The 24,102-nt window shown below is 36.3% G+C and overlaps 1 protein-coding gene across 1 annotated transcript in view; it reads right to left on the bottom strand.

The window, feature by feature from the left end:
- The window catches only part of Dnah3 (dynein heavy chain 3, axonemal), a 457,577-nt gene that overhangs the window by 77,505 nt on the left and 355,970 nt on the right, over positions 1-24,102 (bottom strand). The window contains exons 53-55 of the mRNA XM_067756774.1: positions 10,455-10,627; positions 7,701-7,868; positions 3,874-4,296 (exon numbers count right to left, since the gene is read on the bottom strand). Coding sequence (XP_067612875.1) covers positions 3,874-4,296; positions 7,701-7,868; positions 10,455-10,627 — 764 coding nt within the window. The remainder of the gene's footprint in view (positions 1-3,873; positions 4,297-7,700; positions 7,869-10,454; positions 10,628-24,102) is intronic.

Genomic DNA, 24,102 nt, shown 5'->3' with positions numbered 1-24,102 from the left:
TCAATCCAGAAGGCCAAAAGGGACTCCTGGTAGAACTTCATCAATGACGTAAAAGAAGTCTCAGAGGCCAATCGCCTACGAAAAGTCCTCCCCAAAAACCCCATACCTCCCAGCTGCATTCTCACAGCGAATGGAGAATGGGCCACTTATAGTACGGAAATTCTAGAAAACCTGTTCAACACTCACTTTCCAGGCTGCACCTCTCAACCACACCTTTCAAACACGCAATATTACCCAGGGCCTTTTCGACCCCTGAACCACATTGTAAGCGAAAAAGGAGTTATCTGGGCTATCCAGTCCTTTAAACTCTTCAAATCTCCGGGAATGGATGGAATATTTCCCGCTGAATTATAAGCTGCAAGCTATCTTATAAACTCGCTGCAAGCTAAAATCTACAGGGCTTGCCTCAACCTGGTCTATATCCCCACGGAATGGACCAAGGCAAAGGTTGTCTTCATACCCAAAAGAGGCAGGATATCGTGCAACAATCCTAAGGATTTCAGACCAGTTAGTATGACCTTTCTCCTAAAAGTTCCAGAATGATTACTGCACGCCCATATTAGACGACCGGCAAATCAAGCACTAATTTCCAACAACCAACACGCCTACTCTAAGGGCAAAACCGTAGAGACCGCTCCTCATGCTAATACTACTAAAATAGAGAAGGGACTTGCCTTTAAAGAATTCACGCAGGGTATCTTTCTCGACATAGGAGGAGCCTTCAACAACGTTCTCCCAGCAGCGGTCCCAAAATCTCTACCTTCACTAGGGGTCGAAGAGCCTCTTATGGAATTCGTCTAGCTCCTTCTAAACAAGATAAGCATTATCTCTGAGCTGGTCAACTCATCGTTAATAAGGTATACCAACAGAGGAGCCCCCAGGGGGCTTTCTTTCTCCTCTACTATGGAACCTGACGGTGAACGCTCTTTTATATATAATACAGCCCACCGGATGCCAAGTCATTGCATATGCCGATGACATAGCCTTAACAGTTACTGGCAAACACCTTCCGGTGCGTGGCGAACTCTTGCAAAATGCTCTTAATCTAACAAACACTTGTTCTAGGGAATGCGGACTCAGCATCACCAGTGAAAGAACTGAGGTGGTGCTTTTTACCCGCAAACGCATTCTACCGAAATTTGGTTGGCCACTAAACACCTGCAAACACTGCCTACGATCTCTTTTCACGGAGCAAGCAAACGCCAGAAGGCCATGGAACCTACATGTAGTATATGCAAGCAAATCTAGCTAAGCTGGATGAAAAGAGATCGCAATCGGTGATATTGTTAAGCCGGATCTCTATAAGCCTACTAGTGTGCCTTCTTACAGATCACTGTCTCATGGGCACTCACGGTTCCTATATGGGCCTACAGACAAATGACCTCTGCCGCAGCTGTAGGGAAGAGGAGGAGAAAGAAAGGGTAGAGCACTATCTGTGTCACTGTCCCGTACTGTCAAAAACCAGGTACCGATTCCTCCACATACACTCCTTTGGGTGCCTTGCGGAGCTTGAATCTGCAAACACAAACGACATCTTGCGTTTCATCAGGCAAACGCGCTGGTTTAACCTCACTGGGGTCTAAACATTCTTCTTCGGAAGTAGGGAAATAGGAAATAGGGGCCCCCTCGTGGTAGCACAACGGGCCAAAACGGCCTACGTAAAATGCCTCCACGTAACCAAAATCATAGTTTCAATTTCAATGTGATTACTTTTGGTATTCAATTACCGTCAATTCCCCATTACATATACTTGAGGAAAGTAATCAATTCCTTTCCTCCACAGCAAAGGAATAGATTACTACATTTCAATTCCTAAAAAAAAAAAAAAACAATTGTAGTTTGGTTTTTTTGAGGCTCGAGGACAAACAATTTTTTGTTTGTAATTGAAAAGAAATACTTTACTCAAATGTAATTTCTGCCCCAGTACTTTCGAATGGAATTACAAATTTAATTGAAAATTTTCCAATTACATTACAAGGAATGCCAAAAGTAATTAATAATTTCCCATTCCTCAAAGCAATTGCAAAAGTAATTGAAAAATTCTTAGTGTAAAAAATATGTGTGCTGTGATTTTATTAAGCCATAGCAACTCCTTGGACCATAAGAAAATTTTTGTAAAACAGAAGCACTGTCTTCTATAACTGGCAATTCATTTCTCCTCGCCATGTATGAGGAAGGGTATGATAAGATTGTATCACCGTAGTTTGGAACTGCTGTCGAGCGGCCGACAAATTTTCTTGTACGTGGCTAGCAACGTTTCTTTATTGTTCCCTAAGTGCTACTGGCAAGCGACTTGGGGATTTGGTGCGGCTTTGTACTATAGATACAACTTCGATGACATACGCCTTGAAGGTCAGAGTGCGACCTAATGTTACCCCCAAGATATTTGGATGACTGACAATCGGTAGACTAACACCATTGACGTGAACGTCCAATATTCAACGTCGCAAAACAGAGTGGCCGTGGATTTGGTCGGCTAGGTTCAGATAATTTGCAGTATATCTTTTTATACAAAAGGGAAAGGGTGAACCTTCTACATCTTGGAGTAGAGTGCCGAGGTTTACTGAGTCAAAAGCTTTTGGCAGCGTTGGTAGTGCTATGCATTTTGCGGAAACCATGCTGGTGAGTGGCTAGGCGAAGATTCGCAGTAAACTGACGGAGCAGGAAGGTTTCCAATACCTTCTCTACTGGCGAACGGAGTGATAGCGGTCGTTATGACTCACCTTCTTTAACCGTTTTCCCAGGCTTGAAGACATGCGTGAGCGCTAAGCTGTTTTAGCATTAGCATGACCCAGGTGCAAATATTCTGACTTAAAAACAATGAGGGCAGAAGAACATCTGATCACTAAACTTTTCAAACAAGCAGGCGAAAAGATGCATCACATCGGCGGTTTCATACGGACGGCTCTTTGTCATTGTCTGCCCTAATATTATTTATTACAATATGGTTCAGAGGAACAACTATGGATGGATCAAAAGATCAAGAATACGAGAAAAAAGTTTTCCGGACATTAATGGTGTTTACGGTATGCCCGCTGCTTTGCTCTAACCACCACCCTTTGATAACGGAGGAAGGAAAGGAGATGCCCTTACTTTGATTGGAACTTTAAGGGAATAATGATATGATATTTTTTGGTGTTTCCAAATGACTACAGTTACCAATCACAAGAAAAATCTGATGAAATAATGAAAAGTGTGACCCAAAAAGACAACCACATCAACCGGATTAAGCTCTTATACACAGACTGACTTGTAGTTTTTCAATTACTTTCGCAATTCCTTTTAGGAATGGAATGAGAAATTCGAAAGTACTCTTTCCATTTCTTATAATATAATTGAAAGAAATTTCGATTACATTTCCAATTCCTTTCGAAGGTACTGGGAAAGAAATTACAATTGCGCAAAGTTTTTTTTTTTCAATTACTAACAATTTTTTGTACTCGAGCCTCAAATAAACTAAATTACTTTTGGTATTTTTTTTTTGAGGAATTGAAATATAATCAATTCCTTTGCTGTGGAGGAAAGGAATTGATTATTTATTTCAATTACTGAGGAATGTAATGGGTAGTGTAATGGAATTGAATTTACCCAGCCATTAACTCTAAAATAAGTAGCTTTATTATTCAAGGATTTTAATTGTTTAGTTTCCTCGGACTTCTTCGAGAGGACTCTTATGAAAATTCTTTGAGTGTTTGTTTGAATATTGTTTAGCTTGCAATTCCAGAACTTAAAGAGATTATTTTCCTTAATATGCACTTAAACATCGTACTTAAACTATACAGTCTCGTTTAACATTCTTTAATTACATAACACTATTTCATTTTAATTACCATAGCATTAACATAATTCATTTGCATTTTACTTAATACTTACCCGCGAAACCAATATGCCCAAACACATAACTAATGAAATGACAAGCTTATCCTTTTCGAAAAGTGAACGGCAAACGTTTTGATAAATTGATTTAGTAAAGTAATAATTCAAATGCTCTAAACGTTCTTCAAGTACATTCGATTTGGGCGCTTTGAATATAGCATTTACAAAGAGATTGAGAAACCATGCCAACGAATATTGATACATTGGATCGATGTTTGCCAGTTCACTGATGCAGAAGAATAATATGGCAGAATGTTTGGCTACCGGTACATATTGTTGGCGTGCTGCGTCAATTTCCGTTTCAGTTGCTACAGCTATTACTTGCTTCTCTTGAATTTCCTCTGATAGTATTTTACTTGATGACAGTATGTTGATGGCATTCTCATCCTCTAATACATTACCCTCGGAAGAGGAGAGTACCTAAGGATGTAAGGACATGAGAACGTGCTTGAAATTTTGTATGAATATGTATGTATATTATTAGCAAATAAACAACCGCATGTGTGTATACATATTTGAGTTTTGCTATATGAACATCAATACATAAGCATGTGTATAATTTAGTGTTGGACTAAAGTTTAAGCGCACACTATAGATTTAAGTAAGCGTAAGTTCGACAAATCAACGCAGTGAAATCGCCAAATAGGTTTCTGTTTGCTTTATACATATTCAATGCATTTATGTATATTTTCGTAGGTGAAGGCATTAGCAGTTCGAATTTAGTCAAATTAATCTTAAGTGGCTTTACGTATATAAATACTTCTGGTGAACTAGAACCATACTTTTTGTATGAAAAATTAATGGTAAAATGGAGCGAGGCGGGAGGCATGTCCTTCTTATCTTAAAACTGCCGTTCTTTTTGGCAGACTATTAAAAACCTTTCCCCAGAATTCGAGAACGTTTCGAACTTTTTTATCACGCAATTTTGTAGCCCAAAAAATTGTATTCCAATAATGTACAAGTTGTAGATAGCTCAAAATTCTTACTAGGGTTATTCTCTCTGCCTATAGACCATAGAAAACGTAGAAAGTATTCCGTTTTACTGTCAAACGTTTTTCACACGCAACAACAATATACATTTGCGAAACGTTTTCTACGGTTTCTATAATTTCCATACCCAAGCCCATGTATATTTGAATAAAAAATTTATATATATAAACCAAAAAATTTCTGTGCGCGTCATTTTGTAAACTTTTTGAATGCATTTATATTAATATAAATATATGTACATTTTATATTCAACTTTTGACGTAAATGCAGAATCAGACATAAAGGATATTAAATTCGTAAGAGGTGCGCTCTTTGAGAGTTTTATATTTGGTCTAGACAAAAATTGTATCTACGTTGCGTACGTTTCAGTTTCTCTTTCATAAAAAAAATAAAAAATTATCCGTTTCGTATGGAAGAAAATCTTAATCAGCGTTAGGAAAAAAATTCAATAAAATAATAAAAAAAAAAAAAAACTAATTTTAAGTTAAGCAATTTTATTGAAAACAATACTTACTTGGCGGCCACCGTGGTGTGATGGTAGCTCCGCCTGCCATACCGTATGCCCTGGGTTCGCACCCCGGGCAAAGCAACATCAAAATTTTAGAAATAAGGTTTTTCAATTAGAAGAAAATTTTTCAAAGCGGGGTCGCCCCTCGGCAGTGTTTGGCAAGGGCTCCGTGTGTATTTCTGCCATGAAAAGCTCTCAGTGAAAACTTATCTGCCTTTGTCTTTGGCAGCCTTGCAGATGCCGTTCGGAGTCGGCATAAAACATGTAGGTGCCGTCCAGCCAGTTTGTTGGGAAAATAAAGAGGAGCACGACGCAAATTGGAAGAGAAACTCGACCTTAGATCTCTTCGGAGGTTATCGCGCCTTACGTTTATTTATTTTTTTTACTTACATGAAGTAATAATAATACTAAAAGCTAGACAATAATTAGGTAGGTCCTAGGTACTAGTCATCACACTCCTCATCTATCTAGGGCGTTGATCAGACACTTAAAAAAAACGTTGGGCGCGTGAAATTTCTAAAAGTATGAGGCGTAGCATAAACTGATTAGGGTTCAGTTGGTCTTACTTATGACTATCAATAGAAATTTTACGCGTCCAACGCTTTTATAAAATTGTCTGATCAACGCCCTAGATTGATGAGGAGTGTGATGACTAGTGTCTACCTCATTATTTTCTAGCTTTTAGTATTATTATTACTTCATGTAAGTATTGTTTTCAATTAAACCGTTTAACTTAAAATTTTTTTTATTTATTTTATTTTCAAGTTTTTAGTCCTTATTTAATTGCCTACTATTTCTCATTCTATTTAGTTTATTTAGTGACTCATTATTACAAGGACTCTTTCCTGACAATTTTTAACAATCTAAGTCCGCAATACATAATCCTTCCAAAGACTTTACGCTACTCTGCGCCACGTATGCTTGTCCCTCCACGAACTCCAAAATAATTTGATGTCACTTCTACCGGACTGTATGTAATATTTGTTCCAAATATTAGCTAAATCGGACATCATAGGTCGCTTTCTATTCATGTATGTATGTATTATGTGTTCCAAATATGGACCAAATCGGACCACAAATACGATTTTTGTGAATATCTCGATCTTTGCGTCACCTAACTGTAATTTTTTCACAGGCCGTTTTATATTCATGTATGTATTTTGTTTTCCAAATATGAGCCAAATCGGACCACAAATACGAAATTTTTGAATATCTCGATCGTTACGCCACCTAGTGGCGATTTTTCTGCATAGGTCGCTTTCTATTCATGCATTATGTGTTCCAAATATGAACCAAATCGGACCACAAATACGATCCTATCGGAGTTTTTTTTTTTCTTATTGGTGCATCGTCATCGGGTTATGAACTATGTTCCAAGCTTCAAGCTTGTAGCTTATCGGGAAGTTACTTAAATTTTATTTACAAAATTCGTTCACAACGGCCGTGCGGCCGGCTGGCCGGCCTGTGAAGTCGAGCTAAATAAAGCCGTTTAAAAATCAGCACAAACTTTGAAAAACATATAAAGTTTACTTACTTTGTTTACAAAAATTGATTGGGCTACGAAACTGCATAGTAAAAAGAAGTTAGAAAAGACTGAATAAAAAATTCGAGATTTTTCTAAAATTTTTGAATTATTCCGAAAACCTTTTTTGAGATTGTTTTGCATAGCTCAGATACACAACTTAGTGCAAAGAAAAAAAGCGAATTTAGCAGAGAGAATTTGATAAAAATGTCACTGCTATTTTCGTGCTCACTGCAGTATGTGTAGATAAACGTTACCATAGTAATACTATCATGACGAATAAAAACCTTTCCCTAGAGTCGGAGTCAAAAATGGTTTCGAAAAAACGAGAAAATTTCGAGACTTTCGAATTTTTTATTTTGAGCACAAGCTTTACGTCTCTCGAAACTCTTACTGATTTGTGACAATTTATTTTCCGAATTGTGTTTCAACTTTTCTTTCATATAGAAATCTAATCAGACTTCGGAAAAAAAACTTCAAAAATCAGTACATACGTTGAGAGACCTATAAATTGCTTTTTGTTTTACTAAAATTGATTGGGCTACAAAGCTGTAACTCAAAAGAAGTTAGAAAAAGCTCAATAAAAAGTTCGAGATATTCGGACATAATAGAATTTTCGAATTATTTTGAGGACGTTTTTGCAATGGATTTGCATAACTCAGGTCGCAACTTATCGAAAATAAAAGAAATGAGGAGGAATTTAATAGAAAAAATATTATAAAAATTCCAATGCTATTTTCGGGGTCACTGCTGTAAATGTAGATCAACATTACCGCGGAATACTATCATAGCACTCTTACTCACCTCAAGAATCTTGGATTCAATTGTATACAATGCATCACGATTTTTAGCCGATTCCACAATCAACTGCTCCTTTTTCTCCTGTAAATCGGGACGCTCACGTGCCACAGTATTAGCTAATAATTGTTCACGTAAACCCTGTTCCGTTATCATAAAGTTCAAAACTGCAACCTTTGAAAATTTAACAAACAAAAAAAAAAAATAGATAAGGTGCAGAAAATAGGAATTGTTAGTAAAAAGCTTAGAAATTAAAAGAAGCTATTTGGTTGGAAAGAAAATAAAGGAAAAAAACTAAAAAAATCGGAAATTCGTTGGCTGAATTTTCTAGACAAATGGGGATGGCTTTTCAAATATCCTACAACTTGTTCGGTTTAAATTCAGAAAGCTTAAATTCGTATTCAGACTATTATCATTCAAGAAAATAAAATTCAGAAAATTACTATTAAAATTCAAAATTTTCGAGTTGGATTCAGAATACTGCAATTCATAGTCGGAACGGTAAAACCTAGCGAATTCAATACCAGGTGGTGTAATCCCATTAGCTCATGTTAATTTCCTTGGCACATCAAGATATCAGTTAATCGAAATAAATTAAATTTTCTTTTGATTTGAAATTGTTTTGCACAGTGAATCGAGTTGAATTCGTTTTGCCATCACCTTGTATAGAACTCAGGTTCTAGACTAGAATTTGTAATTTTTGAACTTAAATTATACTTTACTGAATATTAATTGCAATTTTCATAACATATATTTTAAATTCTGAATTGCAGTTTTTATTATTTGCCTTTGAAATAGAAAGTCTGAATATGAATTGCAATTTTATAAATATGCATTGCGATTAAAAAAAAAATAAAAAAAAAAAAAAAAAGAATTAAAATTTGGTAATTTTTCATCAACCCTCCGATAAGACAAACAAATAATTGCACTGAAGATGGCACAAAACGGAAAATTGTTCCAATATACAAATTTTGTGTTTATGCTCCGCGCTGGCGAGATTATATATTTCATCTATTGGGAGTGGCACAGTTACAAGATCTTGAATCGGCAAGTAGGTTTGCTTTTAGAAAACATCAGACAGATATATTTTATAACATTTTTAGGTCAACTGAAACTTTTGTACAATGGCACCAACTCATTTCAGCTGCCAGGTCGATAGGGCCCCGTCTTTATACATTATATATCCATATTTTTTCAAAAGCGCAAAGCTTAAAATTTGTTTCAAAAGGGCCTTTACTCAAAGTTTGTTAGAGAATTTGTGTTATAGTTGCCCAATCACACGTCAGAATGTAATGAAGTCATTCTATGGCGTTTTTGAAAGAGCTTTTTGAATAAAAGTCTGAAGCAGAGCGTTCTTCAAACAAAATCTGTAACAGGTTATTTTTCAAACAAATTTTCATATAGAATGTTAGTGCGTCGGCAGCCGATATAGGCAGTAGTAGATATATGAAGCTACCATTACAGAACTGTTTTAATAGTGCACAATTTTTGTGGGTGCAAAAGCAGCGTTCAAAGCCTGAAGATCTCATAAATCAAGAAATAGTTTCATTTGATTTGAAAAAATTTTAATTTGGTTTAAAAAATTTTCATATGATTTGAAAAAGTTGAATTTGATTAAAAATAAGAGAAATTCACTAAATTTCAAGTTTCCGTTTGAAAAAAGTTTTATTTGAAAAGAAAGTTCATTTGATTTGAAAAAAGTGTTTGCTATATAATTAAAATAAGACTAGGAACTGTGATTTCACAACAGTTCTGGTAACCCTATGGACCAAATTAGTCAAAGTGAGGTTTTCATTGACCGGCCAGTTCACCAGATAAGCTCTAATTGTAATTTGATGAGTGTTGCGTTTATATAAAACATTTTACAATTCGATTTCTGTAATCAAGTGTAAACGGGAAAAACGTCCTAAATGCAATATCTCTATGAAAGCAAAAAATAAAACTAAGATGAGGGGCAGAAGATATTATATTTGCCGAAAGGATATTTGAGCTATGAAAGTGTTATTGACCTCGGTTATCTGCTTGCAGAAATTGACGCTTACAAAGTTTTCCCCGATTGCCCTTCAAATGGTAAAGAGAAATGATGATGTCGTGAAATAATTTTTTTATCAGACTTAAAAATCAAACGTACGCAATAAAACGCTCTTTAAAAGGTCAAGAATTTAAAGAAAGACTACGAGTGCTGAGCCATTTATCTTAACTAGAGTTGTTAGAGAATACAAACACCCCGGAATGCAATGCATGCATTCCCATTTCTGCACAAACACTTTTGGTTTGCAGCCTTTATTCCTTATTTTATGAATTAGGAATAAATTTGTTTTGTCATCATCCTTTTTTTTTAGTTCGGACTAATTATTCCCTTTCGCATTTCTCTTATGGAATTCCAAAAGAGTTTTGCAACTGAATAATAAATTGAAAAACAAAAGGAATGCAAATATTTGTTGAATGCATTCCTTTGAGTATTGCAGTCCAATTAATGCAATCTATGAAATAAAAAGAACAAAATAATTAGTTCAGAATACAAAAAGGAATAATGACTTAATTATTGAATATGTTTGCAATCCTCTGATTATTCCAAATGGAATGCATTCCTAAACAACTCTGATCTGAACTATGTAGCATAGAATCTAATCTGGCAACCTTTTAGCCACTTATAATAACTCCACATACACTGTACCTGAGCCCCAGCAATATAATATGTATATATGTACGTCAATTGGTTAACCGCAGCTCATTGCTATTTGCTTTTTGCTTACTTACCATAACCATTATCTCTGGTGAGTAATGTGGATTGCGCAAACATGTTGTTATGTAAAGACGAAAGTTTGGATTGTACTCCAACATTGTTTCACCGCTTTTAATGAAAAGACCACCTTTGTGTTTAATAACGTTTTTCTCCAATATTGGCGTTAAATTTGAATCCAAGCGTTCACCTATTAGTTTTTGCATGCAGGAAAAGGAATAAAAAAAACAACAATGATTTTAAAACAGGAATTGAGTCAACAAAACTGAACATTTTTAATTAAATTTTCTACGAATAACGAATGAAACAAATCAAAAGCAATTTCAGTCAAATACAATGTTTGCGAATATGTGGTTATAATCATTTTCTTTGTAAAATGCAGTTCATTAAATGGAAATTTGTGAAAAGATGCAAATGATTTATTAGGAAAATATGCAATATTTATTATTAAATTTATTAAAACTGAAGTTGGACAAATCATAAGGTTTCAGCACAGGTTTTTATGCAAGTGACAAATACAATTTTTTTCATACTATCGACATAAATTTACACATACGGAATTATGTAAAGACATACATATATCTACACTCTAAAAATTCCTTAACACTATGAAAAAATGGGATTGATTTTGTGGCATAGAAACGCTTCCCTTAATCAAGACAAATAGCTTTCTCAAAAATTAATATGGGTTTTTCCCTGGTTATAGGAATAGTCTTCTCTTCGTTCTTTTCAACGAAGTAAACTTCAATGTCCCATCACGAGCGTCAAGACATTACAACCCTCTTCTTTTGAGACAGTGCAGAACTAATTTCGAATTAAATGAACCTTTTCGGTGTTTGATTTTACCTGTCATTCGAATTCATTTGATATAACGGATTCACTTTTTACTATAAAGAAAACTGTCCTATCTTATCTTAACTCGTATCAAAATAAAAAGACAAAATTAAAAAAATAATAATAAAAATAAAAATCTTTTGTACTAAAAGTGTTCATTTATTTAACATTGTAGTATAATTTCCAACTGTTATGTATAATACTCAGCTGATAATTTTTATTCTGTAGCTGAGCAGTTTTAGATCTCGACGCTTAACAGACCTCCGCCTATCAACAACTCGACAAAAACAAAATCCGTGCGTCATGCGGATGCGCCCCTCGTGTCGGTTGGGCGGTCATTGGAGGGTAATAATCCGCGGGGTTTATTATTAATTTTTTTTATTTAATGATGAAAATTGTGTAAAAAAATTACAAAGTTTAATTGTGTAACTGTCACGGTTCATTCATTAAAAATTAATTTAAAGAACGTTTTTTAGGAAATATTTTTCGTCATTGAAGGTTTGTGTTTTTTCTGATAAATATATTAGACGTTTTTTTTTCTAAAGCTTCAACACTTTGCTGCTTGCTTAGAAAAAAAAATCAACTGGAAAACAAAAACAAATTAAGCAAGTTGTTTAATTTCGTTTTCATTTTCAATTGAAATTGTTTTTAAGCGAGCAGAAAAACTGTTGAAGTTTTAGAAAAAAAAACGCCCATTGTATTACCAAACACAAAAGGTAAGTTCCTAGGAAAATTACTTGTTATTCATCAATCTTATTCTCAGAAAGAATTACATTAAGCGCTAAAGTACTTCACTCAGAAAAAAACTTACCTAGATCGTGGTTTCGAATCGAGCTCAAGGCCTTAACAAAAATGTGTAAATAATTGTATTTGTATTGCTAGAAAGTCAATAAAATCGCTAAAATATCACTTTTAAAATGACACCACTATCAATGTAAATTACTTATTTAAACTACGAGACTTTTGACACTCACACCACGAACGCTGCGTATGTTTCATGTTGTGTTCAGTGTTGCCAGGTTAGCCTTTTCGAGGCTAGATTTAGCCTTTTTTTTGCCTTTAGCCTCGAAATTTTGTGTTTAGCTTCGTGAATTTTTTCTAGCCTTTTTTACTCCGAATGTATTTTTAAAAATTTCTAAAATAAAATAATTTCAATAGTTCCTGCGAACACCTAATACCTAATAAAATGAGTTCTCTACAAAAGATAAATTCTTTTTCTGCTGAAAATTCGTTGACAATTTCAAAGCCAGATGTATTTTCTTACTTTGAAAAAGAGAAGTATAATTATTCTTCAAGTGAAATAGCATTAATAGAGCTGCAGTGGCAAAAACTTATAACAATACAATGGAAAAATGTACACTCCACCATGGAATTTACATAAAAATGCATTAAACGAACCTCCTTTTTTAGAACTTGTCGAGTTCATATTTAGTTTTTTAGAATTACCACTCAGTAACGCGGAGGTTGAAAGAGTTTTTAGTGGCATGAAAATTCTGAAAACTAAATTAAGGAACAAAATTAAAAATTAAAATGCTTAATGCGCTGCTTAATATTAGATGCTCGTTAAAACGATTATCTAAATGTTGTAATGACTTTGAAATTACCGATGATCTCATATCTATGGTAAATAGCCAAACTTTATACCCAGACTTAAGCTCTTCTGATTCTTCAAACGGGGAATATTTTATATAAATAGTTTGTAATATTTTTTTTATGTATATACGCATATGCAATCATTTAAAGTAATTCCATGTGCTAGTCAAAGAAAAATTTAATGAATTAACCAAAAAATTTCAGGCCTTTTTTTAGCTTATTTTTTTCTAAATTTAGCCTTTTCTAACCTTTTTTTGCCAATTTAGCTTCTTTTTTTTGCATCACCTGGCAACACTGGTTGCAATATCTCCAGTACGTTTGAAAATGTAGTAATGAAGTTTGGTCTGCATCTACGATATTAATATAAGTATACCCTTGGTCAAAAATTTGATAACGTTGGTTGATAACGACACCCAGTTGCTAATATATATGTATGTGTTTCGTAAAGTATGCGTGGCCTGAGAGCCGTTGCCTTACCAATTTCTTAAAATGTTTATACTCAGCTGAGCAGAGCTCACAGAGTATATTAATTTTGTTCGCATAACGGTACCCGGTAACGGAATAAATCGAGATAGATATAGACTTCTATATATCAAAATGATCTGGGCGAAAAAATTTAGCCATGTCCGTCCGTCCGTAAACACGATAACTTGAGTAAATTTTGAGGTATCTTAATGAAATTTGGTATGTAAGTTCCTGGGCACTCATCTCAGATCGCTATTTAAAATGAACGAAATCGGACTATAACCACTCCAACTTTTTCGATATCGAAAATTTCGAAAAACCGAAAAAATGCGATAATTCATTACCAAAGACGGATAAAGCGATGAAACTTGGTAGGTGGGTTGGCCTTACGAGGCAGAATATAAAATTAGCAAAATTTTGGCAATCGTTGCAGATATCATGATGAGATTAGACAGGAACGTTATTCCTATAACTATATGTATATGAATACCTTTACAGTATATAAGTAAATTATGTAAACATTCAACGCCAGTAATGATATGATGCAACAAAATACAAAAATAAAATACTATTTCAAAATAGGCGTGGCTCTGCCCTTTTTCATTTAATTTGTCTAGTATACTTTTAATGCCATAAGTCGAACAAAAATTTAGAAAACCTTGTTTGGTAAGGCTATAGCTTCTATGACGATAACTGTTATATATAGGCAAATCGGTGGAAGCTACGCCCAGTTCTTATACACAGTCGACCGTCTGTCATTCCGCTCGGCCGTTAATACGATAACTTGAGCAAAAATCGATATATCTCTACTAAACTTAGTTCACGTACTTATCTGAACCCACTTTATCTTGGTATTAAAAATGGTCGAAATCCGACTATGACCACGCCCACTTTTTCGATATCGAAAATTTCGAAAAATGAAAAAAATGCTATAATTCTCTACCAAATACAAAAAAAAAGGGATGAAAAATTTTGATTGGATTGGTTTTTTGACGCAAAATAAAACTTTAGAAAAAACTTTGTAAAATGGGTGTGACACCTACCATATTAAGTAGAAGAAAATGAAAAAGTTCTGCAGGGCGAAATCAAAAAGCCCTTGGAATCATGGCTGGAATACTCTTCGTGGTATTACATATATAAATAAATTAGCGATACCCGACAGATTATGTTCTGGGTCACCCTGGTCCACATTTTGTGCGATATATCGAAAATGCCTTCACATATACAACTAAGGGCTACTCCCTTTTAAAACCCTCATTAATACCTTTAATTTTATACCCATATCATACAAACACATTATATAGTCACCTCTGGTCCATCTTTATGACGATATCTCTGAAAGGCGTCCACCTATATAACTAAGCCTACTCCCTTTTAAAATATTCATTAACACCTTTCATTTGATACCCATATCGTACAAACAATTATACTGTCACCCCTGGTCCACTTTACGGCGGTATCTCGAAAAGGGGTTCACCTACAGAGCTAAGGCCCACTCTCTTTTAAAATACTCATTACCACCTTTCATTTGATATCCATGTCGTACAAACATAATCTAGAGTCACCCCCGGTCCACCTTTATGGCGATATCGCAAAAAGGCTATGAACTATGGCCCACTCCCTTTTAAAATACTCTTTAATACCTTCCATTTGATACCCATGTCCAGGGTTACTCTAAGTTTATTTTCCTTAATGGTGCTTTCCCTTATTTTGTCTCCAAAGCTGAGTATGTAATATTCGGTTACACCCGAACTTAGCCTTCCTTACTTGTTTAGTATTAATCTAGGGTCTATCTATGATACTTATCCTCTAAAATTTAAGTATTGCATCCTTATAACATATTACGATATTTGTGCCTCCAACATGCATTTTGGTTTTTTTTATATAGAAAGTGGGCGCTGTTACTCTCAGATTTTTGTAGTTTGTTTGCAAAATGCATGTGAGAACGAGCCTTCGGACGGATGGGCGAATGGATGGATGGTTAATTTCTTTCGGCTTAGGCTGTCAACTTTTCGGTTGACTAAATCAGTGGAGGCGATAAAAAATCGATTTAAGACACCGCGAATATCGGAAGACGCTACCAAAAAATTACAAATGCGACATTCATTCCAACGGCCGATCTAGTTGGTTCTGAATAATGCAATAAATTTGACTAAATAAACTTGTCCATCTTAATCTGCTACCTAAGTTCGACAGTTAAAACCAAAGCGAAATAGAAAAAATTGTTGAACGATGTTATAAAATTAGGAAACTAGATTAGGCTGTCCATGAGACCTTTCACAATTGCACTCTGAGCTATTTAGGTACGCTGTGAATACACGCAGTATTCCTCGTCCATGTGGACATGTCGTACCTACTTATTTATTTGTTTTACAGCCGTTTGACGGCGACCACGTCGTTTTTTCCCTTGGCACCAATTGTAGATTCTGAGGGGTTTAAGATGGTTCTCCACTTGATACCACCAAAGTAGTCCTTGCCTATTTTTTCTTTGCTTTTCATAGGCAAGTTCCGATAAGAGTTCCTTCTCGCCGAAGCATATTCATTCATTCGCGCAACACGAAGGCAGAAATTGACGCCTCTTCTTTCTCAACTTCGAAGGTTTAGACAGAGGGGGCTTGTAAGTATATGCTATCCCTCAAGCTTCAATAATTCAATAAAGATATATGATAAATACCTGTTTCTGATTCGTGCGCAATTTGTTGAACATTATGGATTTCGTTGGGTTTAAATGTTTGGAAAGCTTAATAGCAGTTATAATATCTCTGACCTCTAAGTAGATATCGTGTTTCATCATATAAAGTCCACCGAATCGAATTAACTTTGACTCAGCTGAGTATAAAAACAATTTAGTTATGCTGCGCTTAAACTCTGAAACTCTCTAACTATTTATATAATAAACAACTAGATATGGATCCTAGGATAAATGCGTTCTCCCCAGTAAAAAAAATATACTATATATAATCTCCTCGAGGAGATTCAGGACTAACATCTCTTTAAATTCGCGTTGTGCTTTTCTTAAGTTTATCCTTACAAATTGGCGGTACGGGACCTACATATTTTATGCCGACTCTGAAAGGCAGCTGCAAGACAGATGCATTGTCACTGAGAAGATTTTCATTACAAAAAGATACTTCGAGTGTTTGCAAACCATGCATAGAAAAACTGTCTTCTAATTGAAACAACTTTTTTCTAAATATTTGATGTTGTGTCACCCTTGCTTGAACCCAGGTAGATGTAGTTCCCTACTACAACGACGCGGCGACCGCCTTCGAACCAACATGTTATGTATATTTATATGTAACGAAAGCTTGATGATTTGTGTTTTTTGTGAACAGCTTTTTGAAATGCTTTATTTTTAGAAGCAACCTTAACTCCCAGAAGAAAAGTCTTTGAAAATATAAACAAAGTATAATCGAAACAGCTGTCGCATCATATGCCTTGATGAAAGTGGCCACAGCAATGAAGCTGAATTAATAAATGCCAAATGATTTTGAGGCGTTATTGTACTCAGTTGAGCAGAGCTCACAGAGTATATTAACTTTGATTGGATAACGGTTGGTTGTACAGGTATAAAGGAATCGAGATATATATAAACTTCCATATATCAACATCATCGGGATCGAAAAAAAATTTGATTGAGCCATGTCCGTCCGTCCGTCCGTTAACACGATAACTTGAGTAAATTATGAGGTATCTTGATGAAATTTGGTATGTAGGTTCCTCAGCATTCATCTCAGATCGCTATTTAAAATGAACGATATCGGACTATAACCACGCCCACTTTTTCGATATTGAAAATTTCGAAAAACCGAAAAAGTGCGATAATTCATTACCAAAGACGGATGAAGCGATGAAACTTGGTAGGTGAGTTGAACTTATGACGCAGAATAGAAAATTAGTAAAATTTTGGAACAAAATTTTACATATTATGTATGCTTATTAAAAATCAGCAAAATCGGAGAACGATCACGCCAACTTAAAAAAAAAAAAAATTTGTTTAAATCCAAATTTTAACAAAAAATTTAATATCTTTACAGTATATAGGTAAATTATGTCAACATTCAACTCCAGTAATGATATGGTGCAACAAAATACAAAAATAAAAGAAAATTTCAAAATGGGCGTGGCTCCGCCCTTTTTCATTTAATTTGCCTAGGATACTTTTAATGCCATAAGTCGAACAAAAGTTTAGCAATCCTTGTGAAATTTCGTAGGATCTTGAGCTATAGGACGATAACTGTTTTCTGTGAAAAAGGGCGAAATTGGTTGAAGCCACGCCCAGTTTTTATACACAGTGAACCGTCTGTCCTTCCGCTCGGCCGTTAACTCGATAACTTGAGCAAAAACCGATATATCTTTACTAAACTCAGTTCACGTACTTATCTGAACTCACTTTGTATTGGTATAAAAAATGGCCGAAGTCCGACTACGACCACGCTCACTTTTTCGATATCTAAAATTAAGAAAAATGAAAAAATGTGCCATAATTCTATACCAAATACGAAAAGAGGCATGAAACATGGTTTTTGGATTGGTTTATTGACGCAAAATATAACTTTAGAAAAAAACTTCGTAAAATGGGTGTGACACCTACCATATTAAGTAGAATAAAATGAAAAAGTTCTGCAGTGCGAAATAAAAAACCCTTGAAATCTTGGCAGGTATTACATATATAAATAAATTGGCAGTATCCAACAGATGATGTTCTGGGTCACCCTGGTCCACATTTTGGTCGATATCTGGAAAACTCCTTCACATATACAACTACCACCACTCCCTTTTAAAACTCTCATTAACACCTTTAATTTGATACCCATATCGTACAAACGTATTCTAGAGTCACCCCTGGTCCGCCTTTATGGCAATATCTGGAAAAGGCGTCCACCTATAGAACTAAGCCCACGCCCTTTTAAAATACTCATTAACACTTTCATTTGATACCCTTATCGTACAAACAAAGTCTAGAGTCACCTCTTGTCCACCTTTATGGCGATATCTCGAAAAGTCGTCTACCCATAGAACTAAGACCCACTCCCTTTTAAAATACTCATTAAAACCTTTCCTTTGATACCCATATTGTACAAACGCATTCTTGGGTCAACCCTGGTCCACTTTTATAACGATATCTTTATAACGATATCTCGAAAAGGCGCCCACTTATAGAACTAAGGCCCCGTCCCTTTTAAAAAGACTCATTAACACCTTTCATTTGATACCCATATCGTACAAACAAATTCTAGAGTCACCCCTGGTCCACCTTTATGGCGATATCTGGAAAACGCGTCCACCTATAGAACTAAGCCCACGCCCTTTTAAAATACTCATTAACACCTTTAATTTGATACCCATATTGTACAAACGCATTCTTGGGTCAACCCTGGTCCACTTTTATAACGATATCTTTATAACGATATCTCGAAAAGGCGCCCACTTATAGAACTAAGGCCCAGTCCCTTTTAAAATGACTCATTAACACCTTTCATTTGATACCCATATCGTACAAACAAATTCTAGAGTCACCCCTTGTCCACCTTTATGGCGATATCTGGAAAAGGCGTCCACCTATAGAACTAAGCCCACGCCCTTTTAAAACACTCATTAACACCTTTAATTTGATACCCATATTGTACAAACGCATTCTTGGGTCAACCCTGGTCCACTTTTATAACGATATCTTTATAACGATATCTCGACAAGGCGCCCATTTATAGAACTAAGGCCCAGTCCCTTTTAAAAAGACTCATTAACACCTTTCATTTGATACCCATATCGTACAAACAAATTCTAGAGTCACCCCTGGTCCACCTTTATGGCGATATCTGGAAAAGGCGTCCACCTATAGAACTAAGCCCACGCCCTTTTAAAATACTCATTAACACCTTTAATTTGATACCCATATTGTACAAACGCATTCTTGGGTCAACCCTGGTCCACTTTTATAACGATATCTTTATAACGATATCTCGAAAAGGCGCCCACTTATAGAACTAAGGCCCACTCCATTTTAAAAAGACTCATTAACACCTTTCATTTGATACCCATATCGTACAAACAAATTCTAGAGTAACCCCTGGCCCACCATTATGGCGATATCTGGAAAAGGCGTCCACCTATAGAACTAAGCCTATGCCCTTTTAAGATACTCATTAACACCTTTCATTTGATACCCATATCGTACAAACAAATTCTAGAGTCACCCTTGGTCCACCTTTATAGCGATATCTGGAAAAGGCGTCCACCTATAAAACTAAGGCCCACTTCCTTTTAAAAAGGCTCATTAACACGTTTCGTTTGATACCCATATCGTACAAACAAATTCTAGAGTAACCCCTGGCCCACCATTATGGCGATATCTGGAAAAGGCGTCCACCTATAGAACTAAGCCTACGCCCTTTTAAGATACTCATTAACACCTTTCATTTGATACCCATATCGTACAAACAAATTCTAGAGTCACCCCTGGTCCACCTTTATGGCGATATCTGGAAAAGGCGTCCACCTATAGAACTAAGCCCACGCCCTTTTAAAATACTCATTAACACCTTTAATTTGATACCCATATTGTAAAAACGCATTCTTGGGTCAACCCTGGTCCACTTTTATACCGATATCTTTATAACGATATCTCGAAAAGGCGCCCACTTATAGAACTAAGGCCCACTCCATTTTAAAAAGACTCATTAACACCTTTCATTTGATACCCATATCGTACAAACAAATTCTAGAGTAACCCCTGGCCCACCATTATGGCGATATCTGGAAAAGGCGTCCACCTATAGAACTAAGCCTATGCCCTTTTAAGATACTCATTAACACCTTTCATTTGATACCCATATCATACAAACAAGTCTAGAGCCAGCCCTGGTCCACCTTTATGGCGATATCACGAAAAGGCGTCCACATATAGAACTAAGGCCCAATCCCTTTTAAAATACTCATTAGCACCTTTCATTTGATACCCATAACGTACAAACTAATTCTAGAGCCACCCCTGGTCCACCTTTATGGTGATATCACGAAAAGGCGTCCACCTATAGAACTGAGGCACACTCCCTTTTAAAATACTCATTAACACCTTTCATTTGATACCCAAATCATACAAGCAAATTCTAGAGGCACCCCTGGCCCACCTTTATGGCGATATCTGGAAAAGGCGTCCACCTATAGAACTAAGCCCATGCCCTTTTAAGATACTCATTAACACCTTTCATTTGATACCCATATCGTACAAACAAATTCTAGAGTCACCCCTGGTCCACCTTTATGGCGATATCTGGAAAAGGCGTCCACCTATAGAACTAAGCCCACGCCCTTTTAAAATACTCATTAACACCTTTAATTTGATACCCATATTGTACAAACAAATTCTAGAGTAAGCCCTGGTCCACCTTTATGGCGATATCTGGAAAAGGCATCCACCTATAGAACTAAGGCCCACTCCCTTTTAAAATACCCATTAACACCTTTCATTTGATACCCATATCGTACAAACAAATTCTAGAGAAACCCCTGGTCCACCTTTATGGCGAAATCTGGAAAAGGCGTCCACCTATAGAACTAAGCCCATGCCCTTTTAAGATACTCATTAACACCTTTCATTTGATATCCATATCGTACAAACAAATTCTAGAGTCACCCCTGGTCCACCTTTATGGCGATATCTGGAAAAGGCGTCCACCTATAGAACTAAGCCCACGCCCTTTTAAAATACTCATTAACACCTTTAATTTGATACCCATATTGTACAAACAAATTCTAGAGTAAGCCCTGGTCCACCTTTATGGCGATATCTGGAAAAGGCGTCCACCTATAGAACTAAGGCCCACTCCCTTTTAAAATACCCATTAACACCTTTCATTTGATACCCATATCGTACAAACAAATTCTAGAGTAACCCCTGGTCCACCTTTATGGCGAAATCTGGAAAAGGCGTCCACCTATAGAACTAAGCCCATGCCCTTTTAAGATACTCATTAACACCTTTCATTTGATACCCATATCGTACAAACAAATTCTAGAGTCACCCCTGGTCCACCTTTATGGCGATATCTGGAAAAGGCGTCCACCTATAGAACTAAGCCCACGCCCTTTTAAAATACTCATTAACACCTTTAATTTGATACCCATGTTGTACAAACAAATTCTAGAGTAAGCCCTGGTCCACCTTTATGGCGATATCTGGAAAAGGCGTCCACCTATAGAACTAAGGCCCACTCCCTTTTAAAATACCCATTAACACCTTTCATTTGATACCCATATCGTACAAACAAATTCTAGAGTAACCCCTGGTCCACCTTTATGGCGAAATCTGGAAAAGGCGTCCACCTATAGAACTAAGCCCATGCCCTTTTAAGATACTCATTAACACCTTTCATTTGATACCCATATCGTACAAACAAATTCTAGAGTCACCCCTGGTCCACCTTTATGGCGATATCTGGAAAAGGCGTCCACCTATAGAACTAAGCCCACGCCCTTTTAAAATACTCATTAACACCTTTAATTTGATACCCATATTGTACAAACAAATTCTAGAGTAAGCCCTGGTCCACCTTTATGGCGATATCTGGAAAAGGCGTCCACCTATAGAACTAAGGCCCACTCCCTTTTAAAATACCCATTAACACCTTTCATTTGATACCCATATCGTACAAACAAATTCTAGAGTAACCCCTGGTCCACCTTTATGGCGAAATCTGGAAAAGGCGTCCACCTATAGAACTAAGCCCATGCCCTTTTAAGATACTCATTAACACCTTTCATTTGATACCCATATCGTACAAACAAATTCTAGTCACCCCTGGTCCACCTTTATGGCGATATCTGGAAAAGGCGTCCACCTATAGAACTAAGCCCACGCCCTTTTAAAATACTCATTAACACCTTTAATTTGATACCCATATTGTACAAACAAATTCTAGAGTAAGCCCTGGTCCACCTTTATGGCGATATCTGGAAAAGGCGTCCACCTATAGAACTAAGGCCCACTCCCTTTTAAAATACCCATTAACACCTTTCATTTGATACCCATATCGTACAAACAAATTCTAGAGTAACCCCTGGTCCACCTTTATGGCGAAATCTGGAAAAGGCGTCCACCTATAGAACTAAGCCCATGCCCTTTTAAGATACTCATTAACACCTTTCATTTGATACCCATATCGTACAAACAAATTCTAGAGTCACCCCTGGTCCACCTTTATGGCGATATCTGGAAAAGGCGTCCACCTATAGAACTAAGCCCACGCCCTTTTAAAATACTCATTAACACCTTTAATTTGATACCCATATTGTACAAACAAATTCTAGAGTCACCCCTGGTCCACCTTTATGGCGATATCTGGAAAAGGCGTCCACCTATAGAACTAAGCCCACGCCCTTTTAAAATACTCATTAACACCTTTAATTTGATACCCATATTGTACAAACGCATTCTTGGGTCAACCCTGGTCCACTTTTATAACGATATCTTTATAACGATATCTCGAAAAGGCGCCCACTTATAGAACTAAGGCCCACTCCCTTTTAAAAAGACTCATTAACACCTTTCATTTGATACCCATATCGTACAAACAAATTCTAGAGTCACCCCTGGTCCACCTTTATGGCGATATCTGGAAAAGGCGTTCACCTATAGAACTAAGCCCACGCCCTTTTAAAATACTCATTAACACCTTTAATTTGATACCCATATTGTACAAACGCATTCTTGGGTCAACCCTGGTCCACTTTTATAACGATATCTTTATAACGATATCTCGAAAAGGCGCCCACTTACAGAACTAAGGCCCACTCCCTTTTAAAAAGACTCATTAACACCTTTCATTTGATACCCATATCGTACAAACAAATTCTAGAGTAACCCCTGGTCCACCATTATGGCGATATCTGGAAAAGGCGTCCACCTATAGAACTAAGCCCATGCCCTTTTAAGATACTCATTAACACCTTTCATTTGATACCCATATTGTACAAACGCATTCTTTGGTCAACCCTGGTCCACTTTTATAACGATATCTTTATAACGATATCTCGAAAAGGCGCCCACTTACAGAACTAAGGCCCACTCCCTTTTAAAAAGACTCATTAACACCTTTCATTTGATACCCATATCGTACAAACAAATTCTAGAGTCACCCCTGGTCCACCTTTATGGCGATATATGGAAAAGGCGTCCACCTATAGAACTAAGCCCACGCCCTTTTAAAATACTCATTAACACCTTTAATTTAATACCCATATTGTACAAACGCATTCTTGGGTCAACCCTGTTCCACTTTTATAACGATATCTTTATAACGATATCTCGAAAAGGCGCCCACTTACAGAACTAAGGCCCACTCCCTTTTAAAAAGACTCATTAACACCTTTCATTTGATACCCATATCGTACAAACAAATTCTAGAGTAACCCCTGGTCCACCATTATGGCGATATCTGGAAAAGGCGTCCACCTATAGAACTAAGCCCATGCCCTTTTAAGATACTCATTAGCACCTTTAATTTGATACCCATATTGTACAAACGCATTCTTGGGTCAACCCTGGTCCACTTTTATAACGATATCTTTATAACGATATCTCGAAAAGGCGCCCACTTATAGAACTAAGGCCTACTCCCTTTTAAAAAGACTCATTAACACCTTTCATTTGATACCCATATCGTACAAACAAATTCTAGAGTCACCCCTGGTCCACCTTTATGGCGATATCTGGAAAAGGCGTCCACCTATAGAACTAAGCCCATGCCCTTTTAAGATACTCATTAACACCTT

The sequence above is a fragment of the Eurosta solidaginis genome, chromosome 5 (genome assembly GCF_040869045.1).
Source record: "Eurosta solidaginis isolate ZX-2024a chromosome 5, ASM4086904v1, whole genome shotgun sequence".
Lineage (NCBI taxonomy): Eukaryota > Metazoa > Arthropoda > Insecta > Diptera > Tephritidae > Eurosta > Eurosta solidaginis.
The sequence above is the reverse complement of the archived record's forward strand: the minus strand, read 5'-3'. Positions and strand labels throughout refer to the sequence as shown.